This window comes from Zalophus californianus, chromosome 1, assembly GCF_009762305.2.
Source record: "Zalophus californianus isolate mZalCal1 chromosome 1, mZalCal1.pri.v2, whole genome shotgun sequence".
Classification (NCBI taxonomy): Eukaryota; Metazoa; Chordata; class Mammalia; order Carnivora; family Otariidae; genus Zalophus; species Zalophus californianus.
In genome coordinates, this window is record NC_045595.1 from 97,301,806 (window position 1) to 97,322,262 (window position 20,457).

The 20,457-nt window shown below is 35.6% G+C and overlaps 1 protein-coding gene across 3 annotated transcripts in view; it reads left to right on the top strand.

Moving 5' to 3' along the window:
• The window catches only part of RASA2 (RAS p21 protein activator 2), a 121,873-nt gene that overhangs the window by 23,815 nt on the left and 77,601 nt on the right, over window positions 1-20,457 (top strand). For all 3 annotated transcript variants that reach the window (XM_027583124.2, XM_027583123.2, XM_027583125.2), the window contains exons 2-4: window positions 468-585; window positions 5,867-5,970; window positions 15,960-16,054. In XM_027583124.2, the coding sequence (XP_027438925.1) occupies window positions 468-585; window positions 5,867-5,970; window positions 15,960-16,054 (317 nt within the window). The remainder of the gene's footprint in view (window positions 1-467; window positions 586-5,866; window positions 5,971-15,959; window positions 16,055-20,457) is intronic.

Below are 20,457 nucleotides of genomic sequence, written 5' to 3' on the forward strand. Positions count from 1 at the left end.
TTTAGCACCAGGCTCCTGGCTGCTTCTCCCTCTGACCCTTTTCCCTCTCGTGCTCTCTATCTCTCATTCTCTCTCTCTCAAATAAATTAAAAAAAAAAAAAAAGCTTGTTTATGTGCTGATGGGAGTGATCCCCTAGTGAGGAAAATTAATGATGATGTAGGAAAGGGATTAATTGTGGAGTTAAGTCCTTGAGGTGGCTAGTGATTTGGCTGGAGAGCACAAGTGGGGGGATTGCCCTTTCTAGAAGCAGGGAAACCATGGTGTAATATGACCTCACACTCCCCTTTACACACAGCTCTTCTCTTCAGTCTCACTGGACCAAGTTGATCACCTTCTTTCTGTAATCACTAGGGGTTTTTTTTGTGCTATGTCTTACATGTTCTTTTGGATTGAATACATCCTGTATAAGGTTTAGCATGAAGCAGCCGGTGGTATTTAACACCAATTTCAATTTTTGTGCCAACAGGTGAAGCGAAAAATTTACTGCCATATCTTGGACCCAACAAAATGAGAGATTGTTTCTGCACCATAAATTTGGACCAGGAAGAGGTTTATCGTACCCAAGTTGTTGAAAAGTCTTTAAGGTTTGTAAAAAAAAAATGGTAAATTATCTTTCATATGATATATATTGATTAATAAATTTTATACATTTTCCAGACTGTAATCATCAAAAAGACTTTCTTTATCTGAAACTTATCTTTTACATTCTGGATTTGTTTTTAGAATAACAGAATCTTGGTGTTTGAAGGAGCCTTAATGTTTATTGAGCTGGAGTAATCAACTGTCTTATGCTTGGTTCCTTCTGACAATTATTGTTGACAAGCAGTCATCTGACACTTGCTTAATAATGTTCATTCCAGTGACCAAAGAGTTCATTGCCTCCTAAGCAGCCTATTTGGTCTTAGAACAATTCTGACTCTTAGAAAGTTCTTACATTTAGTCAATTAATGTCTATCAAAAGGAGAACCTGCTATATGCCAAGAGCTTGCTGGGTGCTATTTATTCAGACATCCAAGAGAGCAAGATAAATACAGTGCTTGCTTTCATGTGGCTTTTCATTGCCTCAAAATATATTTTCCTTTTAGTTGTTGCTAATTCTATCCCTTGGATTTCTGGAGAACACATATCAATCCATATTTGACATGACATCTTTCAAGTTTTTGAAAACAACTGTCATATACCTCAGTTTGTTCTCTAGGCTAAATTTTGCCTATTCATTTGAACTTTCCTCAGAGTACATCATTGTTTTATTTCTCTTGAGAATAAATTACTTCTTAAAGTTATACAAGTCACTGAACTAAGTAGGCCATTGTAAGGGAATGAATTCTTGGGTAAATTTCTCATCTTTTGAAAGTGTAATAGCACTCAGAGTATCCTAATATATTCTAATTCATAAAATTGGAGTGTGCCACCTCTGCCCTGTAATAGTGTTTGTGGACATAATTCTAGCACAGAGCTGTGCTGGCAGGATGCGGTCGTGGTCAGAGATAAGAGTCAAAACAAGGGCGTGGGGAGTTGTCGGAATGAACGTGTGGTGGGTGAAGTACTGAGTGTCATGACTCCTGTAAATTGCATTTTGGGAATTTATTTTTTGATGCTCTTTTTTTCATAATCTTTTTTCATTACACTTCCCCACTTCCCCCCCACCTTTTTTTCCCCCCCCCTCTGGAGCTTTTACCTTTGTGTCTTTATTGTCAGTGTTCCTAATTTTGAATGTCTATAGTGTTCTTCATAGGAAAGGAATTGTATAAAGCTGAAAGTACTTTAGTAGCCCCCCAAAATTTGAAGTAATACACTTCACATCTTTAGTCATAAATCACCTGTCCCTGTTTTTTTAGAATTCTGTTGTTATTTATATGTTATACATGATGAAACTGAGTCACCAAAAGGCTGAATAATTTGTGCATATAATATAGGAAGTTAGGAGCAAAACGGAGATTGGAACCTGAAACTGTCTCAGTTTCAGTTTGTTACTTAATGTACACTGATTCCATATCGCACAAAAATCAGTGATATACAAAGCTAGTAATTGTCCATAAATTGAATACTTGTGGTAGTTTCTAATATGTGGCTTTGTAAATTAGTGACAAAAATTAGCTTACTTTTTCAAACCCCTGCCTTTCTAGATATTTGTGTTGGGAAAAGAAGATGAAACCGATTATTTTTATCCATCTTAAATTATTTTCTAGATACTTAGCGACTTGGAAGATATTTTAAGACTAACTTAGGTTATTTCAATAGTTAGACTAGGTGCTTCTTGGATTCTAGGTGACCCCTAGCACTTTTCCTTGCAGAATAAGGTGAAAGAATGTGTAATATAAACCCTTGCTGACCTTGCTTTCATGTCAGTGTTTTCTTCCCTTATTGTGATAAGCTATCAAGTCAAGAGTCAGTAGATACCATTTAGATCTTTATGGGTTCTGGATATTATAGTTTTTATAGGTAGTCTGCATATAGAGTTTTCATAACGGGTAAGGAAGAGTGACATATGGAATCTATAGCGCATAAGTTTTTACCTCAAATTCTTTTAAAAAGTGAGTGGTTATAAACAAACTAAGGAACAGCCATACTGCTATGCCCAGTGCTTTTCTTCCCCATGCCAGGAATTTCCTTAGGAGTCATGTGCATGATCACATGTCAGTGATAGCAATAGAATGTTGTTTTTAAAACTGTGTAAGTCTCATCATGCTCCTTATCAACCCATTGAAAAGTTTTCTTCAGACGGATTGATTAATTAATAATTAAATTAAATAAAGATGTAGGTGCCCAGATGTGGGGATTGTTGACATTGTGGTGATATAGTGATACAGATGACTTAGTGAATAATTCTGTGGTGTTCTTACTTGGTTTTAGAATGTATTTTAAAAATAATGTTTGAGGGATGCCTGGGTGGCAGTCGGTTAGGTGTCAGACTCTTGGTTTTGGCTCAGGTTGTGGTCTCAGGGTGGTGAGATGGAGCCCAGTGGCCAGCTCTGCGCTCAGCATGGAGTCTGCTTAAGACCATCTCTCCCTCTCCCTCTGCCCCCCCCAAATAAATAAGTCTTAAAAAATTAAGTAAAAATAATATTTGAATATGTACATGTGATATATAAAGGAAATTCTTCATTTTATAATTGTTTATAAAATGACGCAAAGGAGAAAATACTTAAACATGTCATGTCTTCGCCTAATAGTTTTTGTTTTTTTTTTTAAGATTTTATTTATTTATTTGACAGAGACACAGCGAGAGAGGGAACACAGGCAAAGGGAGTGGGAGAGGGAGAAGCAGGCTTCCCGCGGAGCAGGGAGCCCAATGCGGGGCTGGATTCCAGGACCCTGGGATCATGACCTGAGCTGAAGGCAGACGCTTAACGACTAAGCCACCCAGGCGCCCCCTAATAGTTGTTCTTATGTCAATTTTTATGTTGAGATTAGTAGAGGACTCTAGTTATTTTGATAGACCAACTTTTTAAAAGATATTTATTTATTTATTTATTTATTTATTTGAGAGAGTGCACATGGGGAGAGAGCGGAGGGAGAGAATCTGAAACAGACTCCATGCTGATCGTGGAGCCGGGAGCCCTGTGGTGGGCTCCATCCCATGGCCCTAGATCATGACCTGAGCCAAAACCAAGAGTTGTGGGTGCTTAACCTACTGAGCCACCCAGGTACCCCATTGATAGACCAACTTTTAAAAGTTTATTTTGATTACATTTGAAGTAAAAAATACATTGACAAAAGTTGACCAGGCATTATAAACAACTAAAAAGCTGAGTCAACTGTTTTCTGGACAAGATTGAAATAACTTCTGTAAGAGTATTTTTCTTTGCATTTCAGCTTCTTTTTAAGTTGTGACATCCTAAAGAGCTTGCGTTTTATGGTGACATTTTCAAAGTATCCTTTAGTTCTTTAAACATTCTCAGGAAAGAAGTGCTCTTAACAAAAGATACTTACTAGCATTTTAGAGATTCATGTCTTCATAGAATCTAAACATCAAAGTAACATTCTTAAACATCTAAAAATGAGCTGTTTCATAGGAAAAAATCTTAGCAGCTTGGGGATAGGCAAAGATTTCTTAGGATGCAGAAATCACTAGTCATAAAAGAGGAAAATTGATAAACTGGATTTCATCAAAATCAGAGCCTTTTGCTCTTCAACAGACAGTGTCAAGAAAATGAAATGGTAAGCCACAGCTGGGAGAAAAGATTCTGACAAAGGACTTGCATCTAGAATGTAAAAAACAAAAACAAAACCAGTAAGAAGAAAGCCTGTTTAAAAAAGTGGGGAAAAACCGAACAGCTATTTCCCAAAAGAATATATATACAAATGGCCAGCAAGCACATGAAAAAATACTCAACATCATCAGTCATCAAGGAAATGCAGTTTAAAATCATTTCTGTCACTATAGATTCTTGAACATAATGTGTCATGATCGAAATCAGATTACTGGTTCCTGTGACAGTATGGAGAAGGTGGTTGCACAAGGGAACTGTCTGGGGAGATAGAAATGTTCTGTATCTTGATTGGGGTAGAGATTACACAGATGTAAAAATTTATCATACCACATTCAGTAGAATAGCTAATTTTGAAGACTTTCAGTAGCAAAAGTGGACAATGATATGGAATAACTGGAGCTCTCCTGCGTTGCTGGTAAAAGTGTAAATGCTACATATTTGGGGCACAAATGTTGGAAAACAGTTGGACAGTTTCTTATAAATTAAAAATTCACCTACCTTTTAACTTAGCATTTCCACTCTTTTAGTTACCTATCCAAAAGAATTGAAAACATATGTTCAGAAAAAGCCTTGTATAAAAATGTTTATAGCAGTTTTATTTTTAATAGCCCAAACTGGAAACAACTCACATGACTACTAGGAGAATAGATTGTGGAATATTCATGAATGGAATATTATGCAGCAGTTAAAACAAATGAACTATATATATACACAACAAAATGGAAAAATCTCATAGTTGGTAAGCTGAGTGAAGAAGCTAGGCACAAGAGTAGATACTATTTAATTCCATTTATATGAAATTCTTCAACAGATCTATATAATACTGCAGAGGAGTATAAGGGAACTTTATGGGGAGATAGAAATGTTACTATATCTTGATTGGGATGGAAGCAACACAGGTTTATAAATTTATCAAATCATTAACCACTATACTTCATTTTTTTTAAAAGATTTTATTTATTTATTTTAGAGAGAGAGCACACATGTGCGTGAGCAATGGGAGAGGCAAAGGGAGAGGGAGAGAGAGAATCTTAAGCAGGCTCCACACCCAGCTCGTGAGCCCCGTGCAGGGCTGATCTCATGACCCAGAAATCATGACCTGAGCAGAAACCAAGAGTCGGATGTTCAACTGACTGAGCCATCCAGGCACCCCAATCATTTAAATTAGATTTTATTACATGTAATTTATACCTTAATAAAGTGGATTTTTTAAAAACCTGGTTTTTTTTAAAAAAAGTTTTAATTTCTTAAATTACTTTAAAATAATGCTTTACATAACATTACCCATTTGTGTTATGTATTATTGTGATTAATATAGCTATACATATTTCTGAGATGATGATGGATGTGCATGACACTGTCCCGAACTCTCATTTGTGTCCACTTTAGGTGAACAAGACCCCAGGCAATAACTGGGTCTTCTGTCCTTAGGACTCCTAAAAAATTGTTCAGAGCTTAACCTGGCAATTGAGGTCCTCTCAGAGTTCAGCTTGGTTTGTACAGGATTTAGTTGTAATTTAGCATAGAGAATAATTTTGGAGCTTTTGAAACTTTCCCTATGGTGTTTTAGTCTTTAATTTATTTTATTGAAAATACTATATGAGGACACTTTTAGATTTAAATTTAATGAGCTTTCCTCTTTTCTCTCTAGCCCATTTTTCAGCGAAGAATTTTACTTTGAGATTCCAAGAACTTTCCAGTATTTGTCTTTCTATGTTTATGATAAGAATGTTTTACAAAGAGATCTCCGTATAGGTACGTACTATTCATAATTATCTTTAATCACAGCATTAGTGTTTATATTCATTCTTTCACTAAGTATAAAGTGTTGAAAACAACAGAATAATACATGCTCAACATTTCTGATCCTTTTCTTTAGTCTTCAAGTTCATTTGTGAATCTTTTAATTTGTATGCTCAGCTTCGGTAACACTTTGGAAGTATCTTGACTGATTCCCCCCGCCGCCCCCAGTCATGGTGTCATATGTTCACAAAATACCTGATGGGGCATTTTCCATAGTATTCATTATACTTGTTCATCAGTTTGTTGTTTAATATCTAGACTCTCTAGTTGAATACGATATTTATGAAGGTAGAGATTGTCACTCACAGAGTGCCTTACATTTAGTAGATGTTTAGTAAATATTTGCTGAATGGTTCAAAGAATGTTTTTATACAAAGATCACAGTGTTTGATCCCCCAAAGAACATTTATTTTTCAAGTTTTTCTACTAGAAGTAATAATTTGCTTTAATCTAGACATGTGTTTTTCTTCCTGGCTGTGTTGGTGACCATTAACTCTGTTTCTTAAATAATTGTCTAAGGCTGGGGTGTGATCTATGGGCATGGAGTAGAACAAAGCTAAATGGACACACATGTGTCATCGTGGTCTTTGCTCCAGTGTCTATATTTTAATAACAGGTAGAGGTCTATCACTTACATGTATTATCCTCTCACTTTTTAGTATCATGAATTTCGTCATCTCTTCCTCTCTTTTCTGATTTGAAATATGCTCAAGTCTTCCACAGTTTAAATGATTACGCTTTATTTGACTTTGTCCTCTTAACTACCACCTGATTTGTTTCCGCTTTTGTTCCTGAACTCCTTAACAAGTGGTTTGTATCCTTCTGCTTACTGCTTCTTTCTTTTTGAATCTTTGTAATCTTGCTTCTACATTTTTCTGACAAACCTTTTTTGAAGTTTGTCAGAATCATTTTAGAGGAAATCAAATAACCTTTAAAAACAGTATATATATATTTTTAATTATGAAACTATTACATGTTCTTAGTGACTAGTAGTGACTGTGAACAGGAATAACTACAGTTAATAATTTGTGTATTTCTTCCCATTCTTTATGCATTTGTATTATTACATTGCACTATTCAGTGTATTTTTTTAACTATTTTTTCCTTTTTTTTCATCTAATGATCCTTTTCCCCTGTCATAAAGTATTTTCCAAAAATATTTGTTAAATAATATCCTTTGTAAAGAAATTATTATTTGAGCTAATTCTTTGTTGGTGAACAATTACGTTTTCAGATTTTTGGTGCTCTTAATGGTGTTGCTGTGAACATCCTTCTTGCATAAACTGTTGCTTGTCTCTTTTTCTTAGAATAAATTCCTAGAAGTGAAGATACTGAATTAAAGGGTATGAATATTTTTTAAATTTCTTCTCTCTCTGTTTTTTACATTGGCCCCCAGAAATATTTTACTAATTTAAATGCCCCCAAATGTGGCATGAGCATAATCATTTCACCATACCCTGGTTATTCTTGGATATTAGCATTGAAAAATTTTTTTCCCAGTTTGACAGGTGAAAAATAATACTTTTTAACTGTATTTTTCTGATTATCAGTGAATTTGAGGAATTTTTCATATGTTTATGTCTTTTACATTTTTCTTCTATGAACTAGTTTTTCGTTCTTATGCCTGTTTTTCATTTGGATGGATTTCGTTATTCTTAATGCATACTTATTTGTTAAAAATATGTTAACTTTTGTCAGCTGTATATTTAAATATTTTTTTCTTTGTCACAAAAGGCATTTTTGGAGCGCTGAATCCTTATCTGCCTCTCTGTCATATTTGACGCTTTTTTTTTTTAAATATTTTATTTATTCATGAGAGACAGAAAGAGAGGCAGAGGCAGAGGGAGAAGCAGGCTCCCCACTGAGCAGGGAACCTGATATGGGTCTCGATCCCAGGACCCCAGGATCATGACCTGAGCTGAAGGCAGACGCTTAACCATCTGAGCCACCCAGGCACCCATATTTGACGCTTTTGATTGCTTATTCAACTTGTTGAAAGCCAAGGAAAATACAATTTAATGACTTTGTATTTTCCTAGTTGTCTTTCTTCTTCTGACTTCTTTATTTATATGCGGACTCTTCTCTTGCTAGAAAACCCTCAATTATGAATCACCCCTGAGGCCCCATCCTCAATTCAATTAAACAGCCATTTACAGACACTTCTGTGTGGCATATAAAGGATGGGAATACTAAGATGAGTAAGACTTGTGTTATTCCCAGGCTATGGAAGAGGCACACTTGTACTCTAATTCTAATTTGTTATAATTGGATCTGTGCTGGAGGTCTGAACAGAGTACTTGGGAGAACAGGTAATCTTGTTTGGTAGAGGATTAACAGACTACTTAGGAAAAGGAAGAAATTTCCAGGTAATAGGGATTAGCAGAATTAGGGGATAAAAAATAAATCATGTTTGTGCTGTATCTGTTGGAATATATAAATTACTTAGGAAGAGGGCAGTAGAAATGAAGCAGGGACTATAAATTGGGGCCAATTTGTGATGGACTCTGAAGGCTGTGCTAAGGATTTTGGACTTTATCCTAAGACAGTAGTGCTGAGCCTTTTAAGAAAGAGAAACCTTTTAAAAATTACATGTAACTATGTATACATAAATACTTTCGTGATTTAACAACTTTCTGTGGCAGACAGTGGTACTTCCGAAGTCCAAACTCAGTGTCTATAGGTAACATATGTAAAATGTATATGTATGTGATTATATATAACTGTATATATTCTTTTAAAGTATATATACACACACTTTACATATGTAATCTATAGTTTATGTTTTAGAGAAATTAGAGTCAGGGAGGCTATTATCAGATGAGAAGCAAAGGACAATAGGGGTGGGAATGCAGATGAGGGAATGTACTTCACTGGAGGAGCTGCAGGTAGGATTTGGGGACTTCAAGGGGATAAAGGGATGTGAGAAAGGAAAGGGTTAAAGAGAGTCTTGTTTCTGTGGCTGTCATTAACTGAGATAAAGAACACTGCAGGACCGTTCAGTTTTGAGTGGGGGATGGGAAGAGGAGAGGATGACTTTGATTTCAAACAAGTTAAACTTGTATTACCTGGGGAACATCTTGGTGGACTGGTGGTTGGTTGACTGTTGGAAATACAGATCTGAGGCTTAGAGAGAAGAGCAGGAGAGGTGAATTTGAGTCATTAGCATTAAGTGGTACTTCATGCCTCTGCTGGAATGAATGAAATTGTCCTGGGAGCAGATAAGGAAAATGCCAGGAAAATGAGGCTTCAGTGAAGATTGATAAAGTTTATCAGGAGGGTAGGAAGAGAGGAGAGATTCATATCTCAGAAGGCCAGGAGATCTTTTAATGTCCACAACTAGGGAGAGGTAGAGCAGGATAAGGATTGGATAAAGGCTCTTGGTGATTACGAGCGGCCCTTGAGAGTGTGTCTCTGATTATCATGTCTTCTTAAGAAAATGTTTCGTAATTTTCATTGTTTGCACATAATTTTATAATCATCATACAGTGTACTTACTGAAAAGGCCTTTTGTTGAGGTTTATTGTACGATTTCTGAAAGTTCCCCTGTGCTTTGCTTTTTGTTTTTAAAGTAAGTCAGTTATACTTGAAGCAAAAAAAGTAAGAATCAGTTCTTTTTCTTTGAAGATTGTATTTATTATTTGAGAGAGAGAGAGAGAGAGAGAGCACAAGCAGGGAGGTTGGGGGGAAAGGGGCAGAGGCAGAGAGAGAAGCAGACTCCCTGCTGACCTGAGCTGAAGGCAGATGCTTAACTGACTGAGCCACACAGGTGCCTCTGAGTAAAAATCCGTTTTTTTGGAGTGGTATCAGAAAGGCATAATTTGGTATGAGAACTTTTGTTTGCAAATAAGCTTATTTTTTTAAAAAATATTTTATTTATTTGACAGGGAGATAGCACAAGCAGGGGAAGCGGCAGGCAGAGGGAGAGGGAGAAGCAGACTCCCTGCTGAGCAGGGAGCCCGATGCAGGACTCGATCCCAGGACCCTGGGATCATGACCTGAGCCGAAGGCAGACGCTTAACCAACTGAGCCACCCAGGTGCCCCACAAATAAGTTTATTTTTATTAAGAGAGAAAATTTCTACATTTAGTAGCAGTTTTTTTTTCCTTTTACATATGGGAAACTCAAAGTAAACTCAATTTGTACGTACCCTCTAATTTAAAGTTGAAAAATGGTTTTCATTTATGAATGCTTATGTTTTTGTAGTTTAACATTTTCTTTTGTCATTAACTCATAAAATTGGGTTGTTGCTTTTTTTAAAAAAAAATTGAGCTATTGAAAATTGGGTTCAGTCAATTATTTTGTAACTCTTAGCTGCCAGGTTGTAGAATAAACAGTGCCATAGTGCTTTCTAGAAATGAAATTTGAACTAGAGTTGAGAGAACCATCTTTCAAACTTAAGAAGATCTGAGAATGTATACTGGTCAAATACAGTTTTAAGAGCTTGTTTGTTTTTTATTTTTAATTGTGTAAGTAATATATGAATTTTTTTCTTTTTGTAAAAGGAGAATTTTAAATTACGGTATTACAGATAATCCTAATTAATTTTGACTACTGACTCCCTCCCCTTCCTAGAAGTAATAACTGTTACCAATATTGGGCATAATATTTTATATTAGGCATTTTCATATGCCAGGAGTTAGTGAAAAAACTCGGTTATGGATCAGTTAAAAACTTGAGACCTAGGGACTATGCAATAAAAAGATAGGAAGTTGCAAAATTAAGGTTTTAAAAGTCTTTTACTGTATGATATATTGTTCTAAGGTATAGTGTCTTCTCTTAAAAGGAAAGAAATAGAGAAGAGAAAAAGTTTAGGAATGTATTTCCATTTCCAGTGAGAATCAGAATATGAAAATTAAAACATATTTTATCTTCTTTTTTTTAAAGATTTTATTTATTTATTTTACACAAAGAGAGAGTTAGCGAGAGCAGAAACACAAGCACTGTAGTCTACCTTCCCATATTTTTTTCCTGTTCTTATGTCCTAGAGATTTCTTTTTTCCAAGCCGAAAAAAATGTGGATTCTCCCCAGGGCAGGAGACTTACCTAGCTGCAATTTTTAAAAGATTTTTATTTATTTATTTGAGACAGAGTGCACAAGCAGGGGGAGAGGCAGGCAGAGGGAGAGGGAGAAGCAGGCTCCCCGCTGAGCAGGGAGCCTGTTGCGGGGCTCAATCCCAGGACGCCGGGATCATGACCTGAGCCGAAGGCAGACGCTTAATGACTGAGCCACCCAGGCGCCCCTATATTTTATCTTCTTATGTGTATTTTCTAGGTATTTTAGTTTGAGAGAGACACAACGAAACTGTGGTTCTTGGTAGACTTTGGCAACTTTTTTTCTTTTCCCTCGGTTCATTACAGTATAAGAGAATTACACTGGGATGTCAGAGACCTGAATTCCATTCATGACTCTATCATGTGACCTTAAACATATAACTTTACCTTCTTAGGCCGGTTTATCTATGAAATAAGGCTGAGTTTAAGATTCCTTAAGGATTTTCCAGCTCTTCGATTTGTCATTTCTGCTGGCATTTAGCTCTGAAGTCAAACTTACCGTTTAAAAATTGCCTAAGACTACACTTCTATATCCGTTTGCATAGGGTCTGTATCAGTTATCTATTACTACATAACAAACCATTCCAGTACTTGGTGGCTTAATACATTAACCATATATTTGGCCATGATCCTGAGGATTGTCAGTTTGGGCTGAGCTCAACTGGGTGGTTCTTCTGCAGGTCTCACCTGGGGTTGCTGATGTGCAGTTATCTGGGAAATTGACTGGACTGAATGGACTGACTCCTCTGTCTGATGGCTGGTGCTGGCTATTATCTGGGTCTTCCTTTCCACATGATATTGGGGTTTTAAGAGGCTAAACCCTACTGCACAGGTGTTTATTAATAAAGATTCTACTTGCATCACATTTGCTGATGTCCCATTTGGCAAAAGCAAGTGACGTGGTCAAACCCAGAGTCTGTGGTGGAGGGGACCACACAATGGTATAGATCAAGGAAGTATGACTTATTGGAGACCATTGATACACTGGACTGCTACCACAGAGAACAAAAGATATCTACCTAAACTCTATGTACTAAGGCAGCATCAAAGTTTTGCTGTTGACTGAACTGCTGTTGTTGACTATCTGCCAGAATTTATTTAGTCTTCTGGTCCTTTTTCTTTTTTTTTTTTTTAAAGATTTTATTTATTTGAGAGAGAGAATGAGATAGAGAGAGGGAGCATGAGAGAGGGGAGGGTCAGAGGGAGAAGCAGACTCCCCGCTGACGGCAGGGAGCCCGATGTGGGACTCGATCCGGGACTGAAGGATCATGACCTGAGCCGAAGGCAGTTGCTCAACCAACTGAGCCACCCAGGTGCCCCTTCTGGTCCTTTTTCATCCTGTATAGGCAGTCACAGTTGTCACTGCTTTTATCTGGTCTTTCAGTCATTTCTACTAGTGTCCATGTAGGAACAGGACTGTCAAGATTTGCTAACTGGTGATCTGTATCAGGATGAAATTTCCAAGAATAGGTTGTGTCTAAAAATGGGACCCAAATATAACCCAGTTTTTATAGATGGCAAGAAAATGCTGCTTAGAAGTGGTGCTGGAAAGCTGAGAATACTTTTTTTACTTAGAGACCAACAGAGATGGTTTCTGTGCCCACAGTTCCTTCATTTCTTGTGGTGTTTCCTCTCCTTATTTTAAGGAACTAATACAGCATCTGGTATGTGTATGTGTATGTATTTATGTTTGGTCTAAGCTCTTTATGTCTGTGAGTTTGTCAGGACAGTAGGGAAATGAAATAGTACCTTTAAATTGTTGGATAGTTTGTTCCTGGGAGGTTTTGTTGCTCTTTGTTGTGTTTTGTTTTTTTTTGTTTCTTGTTTTGTTTTGTTTTGAGGTGGTTGATTTTGTGACCGCTAAGGTAATGAGTTGACTTTGTTCAAAATAGTAAACACTAAACTATCTTTGGGACCATTAGAGTCACAGAATTTATGCAGCTAATCAGAGAAGGGTTTCCCTCTGAGAAGACAAGAACCATTCAACTCTTTCATGATAGTGAGTATCATGGATGCATGAGACAGGAAATAGGAGGAAGAAGGTACTTGCCTTCTGGGAATTTTTACCTATGAACTAAGGGTTCTCTTTTGGGAAAGGCACCTGTGACAGAGGAGATATATTTCCAGTGATCTGAGTTGTGAGCCATAAATGGAATAGGTAGATTCTTCCTCTAGTTTTCAGAAGCATTACTGGTAAATATACTTTGGTTAGGGGAGTCTGGAAATTACATCAGCATTTAAAGCACAGTGCCATTGTGACTATTTGTTGAAAGAATAAATGGATCAAACCAGTAAACTTCCAAATAAACTTTTTAAAAAACTCTGTTTTTAAGTTGGGGGCTTGCTTTGGTGATACTTGTAAATATCAACATATATACACATATGTATATTTGCATACATATTCATAAATTATGTATCAATCTAAAAATCCTGGGAATTGTAGAATAGGAGTCTTAACCAGGAATCTACCAGTGAGTTTCTGGATGGTGAGTAAACTCTTTTAAAATTATATGCCAGATGATATCTGTGCATTTTTCTGGGGAGAGAACACAAAGGACGCATAGATATCAAGATTCTTAAAGGGGGAAATGAGTTGTTCTTGAAATGTAAGACCTTCAGCTGTGGGATATATAGATCTATTTCTGTATGTACATGTATGCATATATATGTATCAAACTGTTATACATTGCCTTAATGTTTATACCTGGAGTGGAATCAATGGTAAATGGAACCACTTGAAAGAATGATGATAATCATGATCCTTTGTGACATGCAATATTTAATACTTCGTCATAATTCCATATCCTAAGCCATTCCTGGTATTGTATTGATTTGCCAGGGATTTGATAAAATCTATAGGTAAAATATATCAACAAATTTGTATGATTTGACTCTTAACCTAAACTTCTTCAACAGTATAAAGAATATTTGGGTGTTACAGTTAGTACCTAAATCCTGTACTTGGCTTTTAGTCTGTGTATTTGGTACTGGAAGAATTTCTGTTTTCCCATCATTTTGTATCTTAAATTTAACCAAAAAAAGTCTGAAATATATTATTTTCCTGGTGCTGTTCCTTAACAAAATTTAAATGAATTATAAATTCCATATACTTACAAGAAGATTTTGGCCTTTACATTAGGATATTTTAAAGAAAGTTGGAAGGATTTGTGCTTAATTGTGAGGACCCGTTTATTAATTTTAAAATTTTACATGTTTTAAGCTTTATGTGTTACTGGATATAGCTGATAAATTTTCAGTAGTTCTCTTTTGGGTTGTATATTAATACAGTTGCCCCTCTAAAGAAAATATTTGTAGCTGTGAATTTTAATATTTTCCTTAAAATTACACATATGCAGATAATGTTTGTAATTTCAGTTCCAGTTCATGAAAAGGAAGATAAGCTTATCAAAATTTTAATATGGTTAAATTTTTTTAATAATTTTTTATTGAGGTGTAGTTTACATGCCATAAAACTCACTATTTTAACATACAATGCGCACATTGTATATATTCACAGATTTGTGCAACCATCACTACTACCTAATTCCAAATAAAATTTTAAAGGTTTTTCTGGGTTTGTTTTCTTGTCTTGTCTTTCCTTTCCACTTGATACACAAAAAATTGGTATATCTTGTCAGAAATTTTTTACTGTTTCCTTAAAGTTTTCAAATGTGGAACTAAAAGACCAAGATCGGTCAGAAGAGAAAGGGCATGAAGTATAATTAGGGCGCTTAAAGTAAAAATTCTTACTTGATAAAAGAAAGCAAGCTTTGACTTTAGGATATATCTTTTCTTAAAGCTTTTGTGTAGACTCTTGGAATAAATTGCCAGTCATATGCAAAACTGTCTGCTTCTTAAAACTTGAATTGAGGAAGGAAATGCTTTGTACCAACATGGCAAATACTTTATTATAATAAGAACATTTCTGTTTCTTCCTCTCATACAACTTTGTTCATTGTACTGTATCTTTCTCTTAGGGGTAGAAACTCTTTAGGGAACTGCCCTGATTTTGTGTGTGTGTGTGTGTGTGTGTGTGTGTGTGTGTGTATTCATTGAAGCAGCATAAGCAGTGTTTATAATGTTTTGATAAAAGCAGATTTTAAAATTGCTGTTTTAATCTCCCAAATTTTCAAGTCAGTTTTCAGTATTGTTAGTGATATGATACTGTTTTTCTTTTAATTGGAACTTATGAACTCTTATTAAATGGAGTTGGGTCTGCCTAGATAGAACATAGAGTTTTTTCATAGTTTTTTTAAAATTTTTTATTGTTATGTTAATCACCATACATTACATCATTAGTTCTTGATGTAGTGTTCCATGATTCATTGTTTGTGCATAACACCCAGTGCTCCACGCAGAACGTGCCCTCCTTAATACCCATCACCAGGCTAACCCATCCCCCTGCCCCCCAAGTTTATTCATAGTTTTAACTGATTGGGAGGATTAGTTTGCATTATCATTGTAGTACATCGCTTTTTACATGGTGGAATGTCTTCTGGGTGAAAACATGAATCTGAATAAATACTGAAAAATGCAGTTGCATATAAATACAGCTGAGTTTTTATCTAATCCTCTGATTCAAAATGACCCCGAAAAGGGTCTGCCAAGGGGCAGGGGGAAATGAGGCACTTTTCATTCTTTAGAATACAGAAAACACCTTAAAAAAAAAAAAAAGAAGAAAAAGAAAACACCTTGACCAAAAATCCGTCACAGAATTTTGAGACCCATTAAAACAAAAGTTTAATGAGGAAAAAAAAATACTTTATAAAAATGGATTTTTTAGTATCAATAGGTACAAATCAATTTAAAATATTTTCTATAAGGTATTATACATTACAGTGCTAATGATGATACAAAATGTTTCCCTTATATTGTTTTTTTTCCTATAGGAAAAGTAGCCATCAAAAAAGAAGATTTGTGTAACCACAGTGGCAAAGAAACCTGGTTTTCACTACAGCCTGTCGATTCCAATTCGGAGGTTCAGGTAAATATTAAGGCTTAGATAATGTGAGAGACTGTCAGCATAGAGAAAGCGAGTGGAAAGCAAACTGTACTTGTTTCTGTAGACAGTGCTTATCATACATTACTTTAAATTCTGGGAGCAAATATTATAGAGCTTTAGGGTAGTATATAGCTGGAAAGAAATGCCTTGCCACATGAATTCAAGAATAATGCACATTGTGGGTGTGTGTCTGAGTTTAGGGAGGTTATATTAGGGGGCTATTTCCTGCTTTAGTTCTTTTGTTGAAGTCACAGTGTCAAATTATTAATTTTTTTTAAGATGGGAAAAATTTTTAAGAGAAAGGTTATGTTTTATTCTGACTTTGAGGAGAATCCTTGAAGTCTGTGATTTCATCTTCTGACCAGGATGCTCTGTTTACTCTCTTAATAAACTAGTCTTGGGAAAATGTTATTCATTCAAACCATGCTTGAGCCCACCTTGAAAGAGCCTTTTCATTCCCACACCCACCCTCTTCCTGTTGTTCACCTTTCTTTTTATTTGAAAGGGTGTCATTACTCTTTTTAAAGCTCTTCTTTCCTCTTTCCAAAATAAGAGGTCTTACAGATCTATATGTGAGTAAAAATGTATGTTTAGCCCCAAGTAGCTTAGCTTTCTATTTGTTTTTGAAAAGTCTGAGTTGCTCTTAGAAAATGTTATTTCTATCTAAAGGGAATCCTTTTTTTGTAGCTCTGTTTATTTATAAAATATGGTAAGGATTGTGAAACCATTGTGAAACCCGAGGACATACTGCAAGCAGAATTCTTCCTCTCTCAAAGAAGTTATAATTTGCCACTGTGACTCAAACAGAAGTTTAAGAAAAAAGTGCTGCATATACACCCACAGATATTTGCAAATAAAGTGTCTCTGTTTCCTCATAACCTCTGAAGCATTCTCTTTGATTAAATTCCCAAAAACTTAAGTATTTGTATATAAAACCCCTTAAGTACAAAATATAATTGAAATTTTTCTTATTTTATTCACTCAACCTCATTTCCACTTGGCAATAACTGTCGTTCAGATCCCACTTAGCCACTATCGTGTACGACCCAGGTGAGAGGCAGTGTGACGAAATGGAAAAGCTTTTACACGAGAAGTCAGAAAATTTAGGTGCTAATTTTCATATGTGGTTACTTCACTGACCTTGAATTTTATTTCTATAAAATGGGAATAAAAGTTGCCATGTTGACTCATAGGATTGCGAGAATTAAGTGAAATGTCTTTAACAGTGTTGTGAAAGCTGTCAGTTGCTACACAAATGTAAAATACCTGTCTACCAGCAGTCGCTCTGTGGTCCTTTCCATTTCCATAATATAACTTTGCCAAAAGACAGATAGGAAAGTTTTAAAGGATCAGTTTTCCTTTTTAATTATTTTAACAAAAAGCAAGATAAAAAATGGCTTTGAGAATTTAGTGTAAAATGAAATTTGAGGATTATTTTAAGATGTAGTTTATTGAAGTTCCAATAAAAACATAAATATTAACTTGCTAAAGGATTTAAGGCCCCCAACTCTCAAAAAGTAGAAATCTTTCTAGAATACTCTGTGTAATTCTTGGAGATGGTATTAAAGATTAGTATTGGATAACAAGCTTTTATTTAGTGGTGTATGTAAAACTCATCTCTGAAACAAAAATTCTGGAAATAACAATTGTTAAGAGATAATGTCAGCATTTTTTACTTGTTATAAGTGATTTTCATGACCATGAGTTATTAACCTTTATAGATCTTTTGCTTAAATGATACTTAATTAGTAAGATCTAATTCTTTAAAATATATTTTGGGAGGAAAAGTGCTTTAGTGGGTGGGAGGGATACAGAACCCCTTTCAGGTTAATATAGTACTACTGGAAATGTTGTTTGGCCCCAGAACTAATCTAGGAATACTAAATTAACGTCGTGAGCCTAGAAAAGGTAGAAGAAGCCCATGATTCATACAAATCCTACTTTGTTAATAAATTTGTTCACTTGCATAAAGTTTATAAAATTTTACAAAAATATCACGGAAATAATAGCAGTTGATGGAGCCGTAGGAGAAAGCTATGAAAAGGATTGAGTTCAGTAGGAATTCCACCTAATAATTGCTATTAGTGATTAAACAGTATGTACCAAGCACAGTATTACATACTTAATATATATTTTTTCATTTATTCTTCAGAAAAGCATTATGAGGTATAGGAAGCGTTACCCACATTTTACAGATATAGAAAATGGATTCAGAGAGGTTAAATGACATCTCCAAAATCAGAACTATTAGGTGATGGAGCCCTGGTTCCAATAGAGATCTCTAGTCTGATTCTAAAATTCCTAACCACGGTACTTTACTGCTTTTCACTCTTCGTAGTTTTGGTCACGAAAAGGCTTCAACAGATTACTAGGCAGGGAACATGTGAGTATAAGGAACAGAAGCCTATTCAAATTAGCTCAAAGAAAAAGGGAGGGGCATTTGAAAGTTCCTAGGGAACTTCTTGGAGTATAATTACAGGAACTTCAGTATGGCCAATGAGAGCTAGAAGTTGTCAGGCATTTACTGAGGAGTTGTCCCTAAAGTGGAGGTCGGGTTCTTACAATAATAAACTAGATACAGTTCACAGAGTCAAAATCTTTTTTGAAAAGTTTTTAATTTCTCATAAAGTACACTAAAATATTGGGTGGGTGGTTTGTTTCTACTTGATCACTACATAAAATAGTTGACTTGCATTTGGGACCATGGTGAATAAAAAAATATATATTGTGTCTTTAAACTGTGGACTTCCACTCAGTGCAGCCATAGATACTGCAAGGGGCACTTGGGAACCGAGATCCACTGATTCATTTCTTCCCACTCATATGCTCACTGTGCTTATTGAGTGTTAAGTGCTCACTGCTTAAATAGTGTTTTTTCCTTTCCCTCTCATTTTGTAAATGGTTAATATTTTCTGTCTTGCTCTCTCATTTTCATACTGTTCACTTTGCAAAATGAAAGGAAAAAAATCATGATGAGATTCCCTTGTATTCTTTTTGTACGTTGATGAGATTACATGTGTCTCACTTCTGCTTCTCTTTAATCTCTTGTTGACAGCTAAAGAAATGCCCACATCAGCCTTTGAGTTTACATGACCACACAACCCCTCACTTTCTGAGATCTGAGTTAGTTCTCTGCCGCAGTTTAGAGAATTTGGCCCAACTAGGGTCAGATGTCTACTGCATACTAGTTGGTATGACTGGGGGGATAAAGTCACCATAGAACAGGCACTTTTGGGGCTTTGGGTAGGCATGATCCCTAAGGGGTTTAGGTAGAGGAAATGATTGGCATTTCTACTTCAGAGGGGAAGTTGTTTGATTTCCTAGCTCTACTACTAATTGCCATTTGTACCCAAAACAGTTGCTAACCTGTTGTTGTCTGAGGCTCTTCATCTTTGAAATGAGAACTTCAGTGTATGGGATTCCCTTCAGTTCTGAAGTTGTAGGGAAGTAACATGCAGAAATGTAATTTAGCCTTGAATTGAAAAGATCCCAATAGTAGTAAGATGCGTTTTATACTAAAAACAGTTGAAAATTGCAAAGAACACTAAACCTCTTACCTTGGATTGGTTCCCAGTTGCTTTATTATTGCTGTTAATAACATTAATCATTTTCAGTTTTCTTTTCAAACATTGAAGATATTATTAATATTTCATGAGTGCATTTTTCTACACTTTTTTTCTGTTTTTTTTTTGTTTTTGTTTTGTAGTTGCTCCCTGTGGATTGAAACATTCTCTTTTGAACTCACTCTGATCTGCCTTCATACCCCACAATGAGCTAGAGGGAGAGCACAAAGGGCTCTCAACTAACGTTACCCATGACATTGTGTCAATAAGTCTGGTGGACATTTTTCAGTCCTCCTCTTATATAATCTTTCAGTGCTTTTCATAATGTTGACCACTCCTTTTTGAAACATTCTCTTCCTTAGTTTCTGGTTGTGGTTATCATCCTACTTCACTTGGTATTCTTTCTACTACCCTTTGCCACACAAATGAAGTTAATTTGGACTGTGTTGGTGCCTCTATCTGTACATGCTCTTTTGGCTTCAGTGATCTGCAGCCATGCTGTTAGCTATATAGTGCTGGAACTCACAACAAACTTGAAATATTTTTCCTTTCTTTAGTTCTTAGGTGCTGAGATAAAGAGCATACGTCCACATAAGACTGATTAAACCATTTCTCTTTTATGGAGAAGTTGGTACTCTCATTAATTAAGGCTGTTTGTCTTACAGAACTTGTACAAGAAGTAAATGTAGATGTGCTGTCAATCACGTCTTCTGATGTAATCACTTAGTTAATAAGTCTTTACCAACAAGCTTATCTTGAATTTCTGGATCATGTCATAAGTTATTGATTGATTTATGGTTGTTGTTGTTACTGTTTTTAATA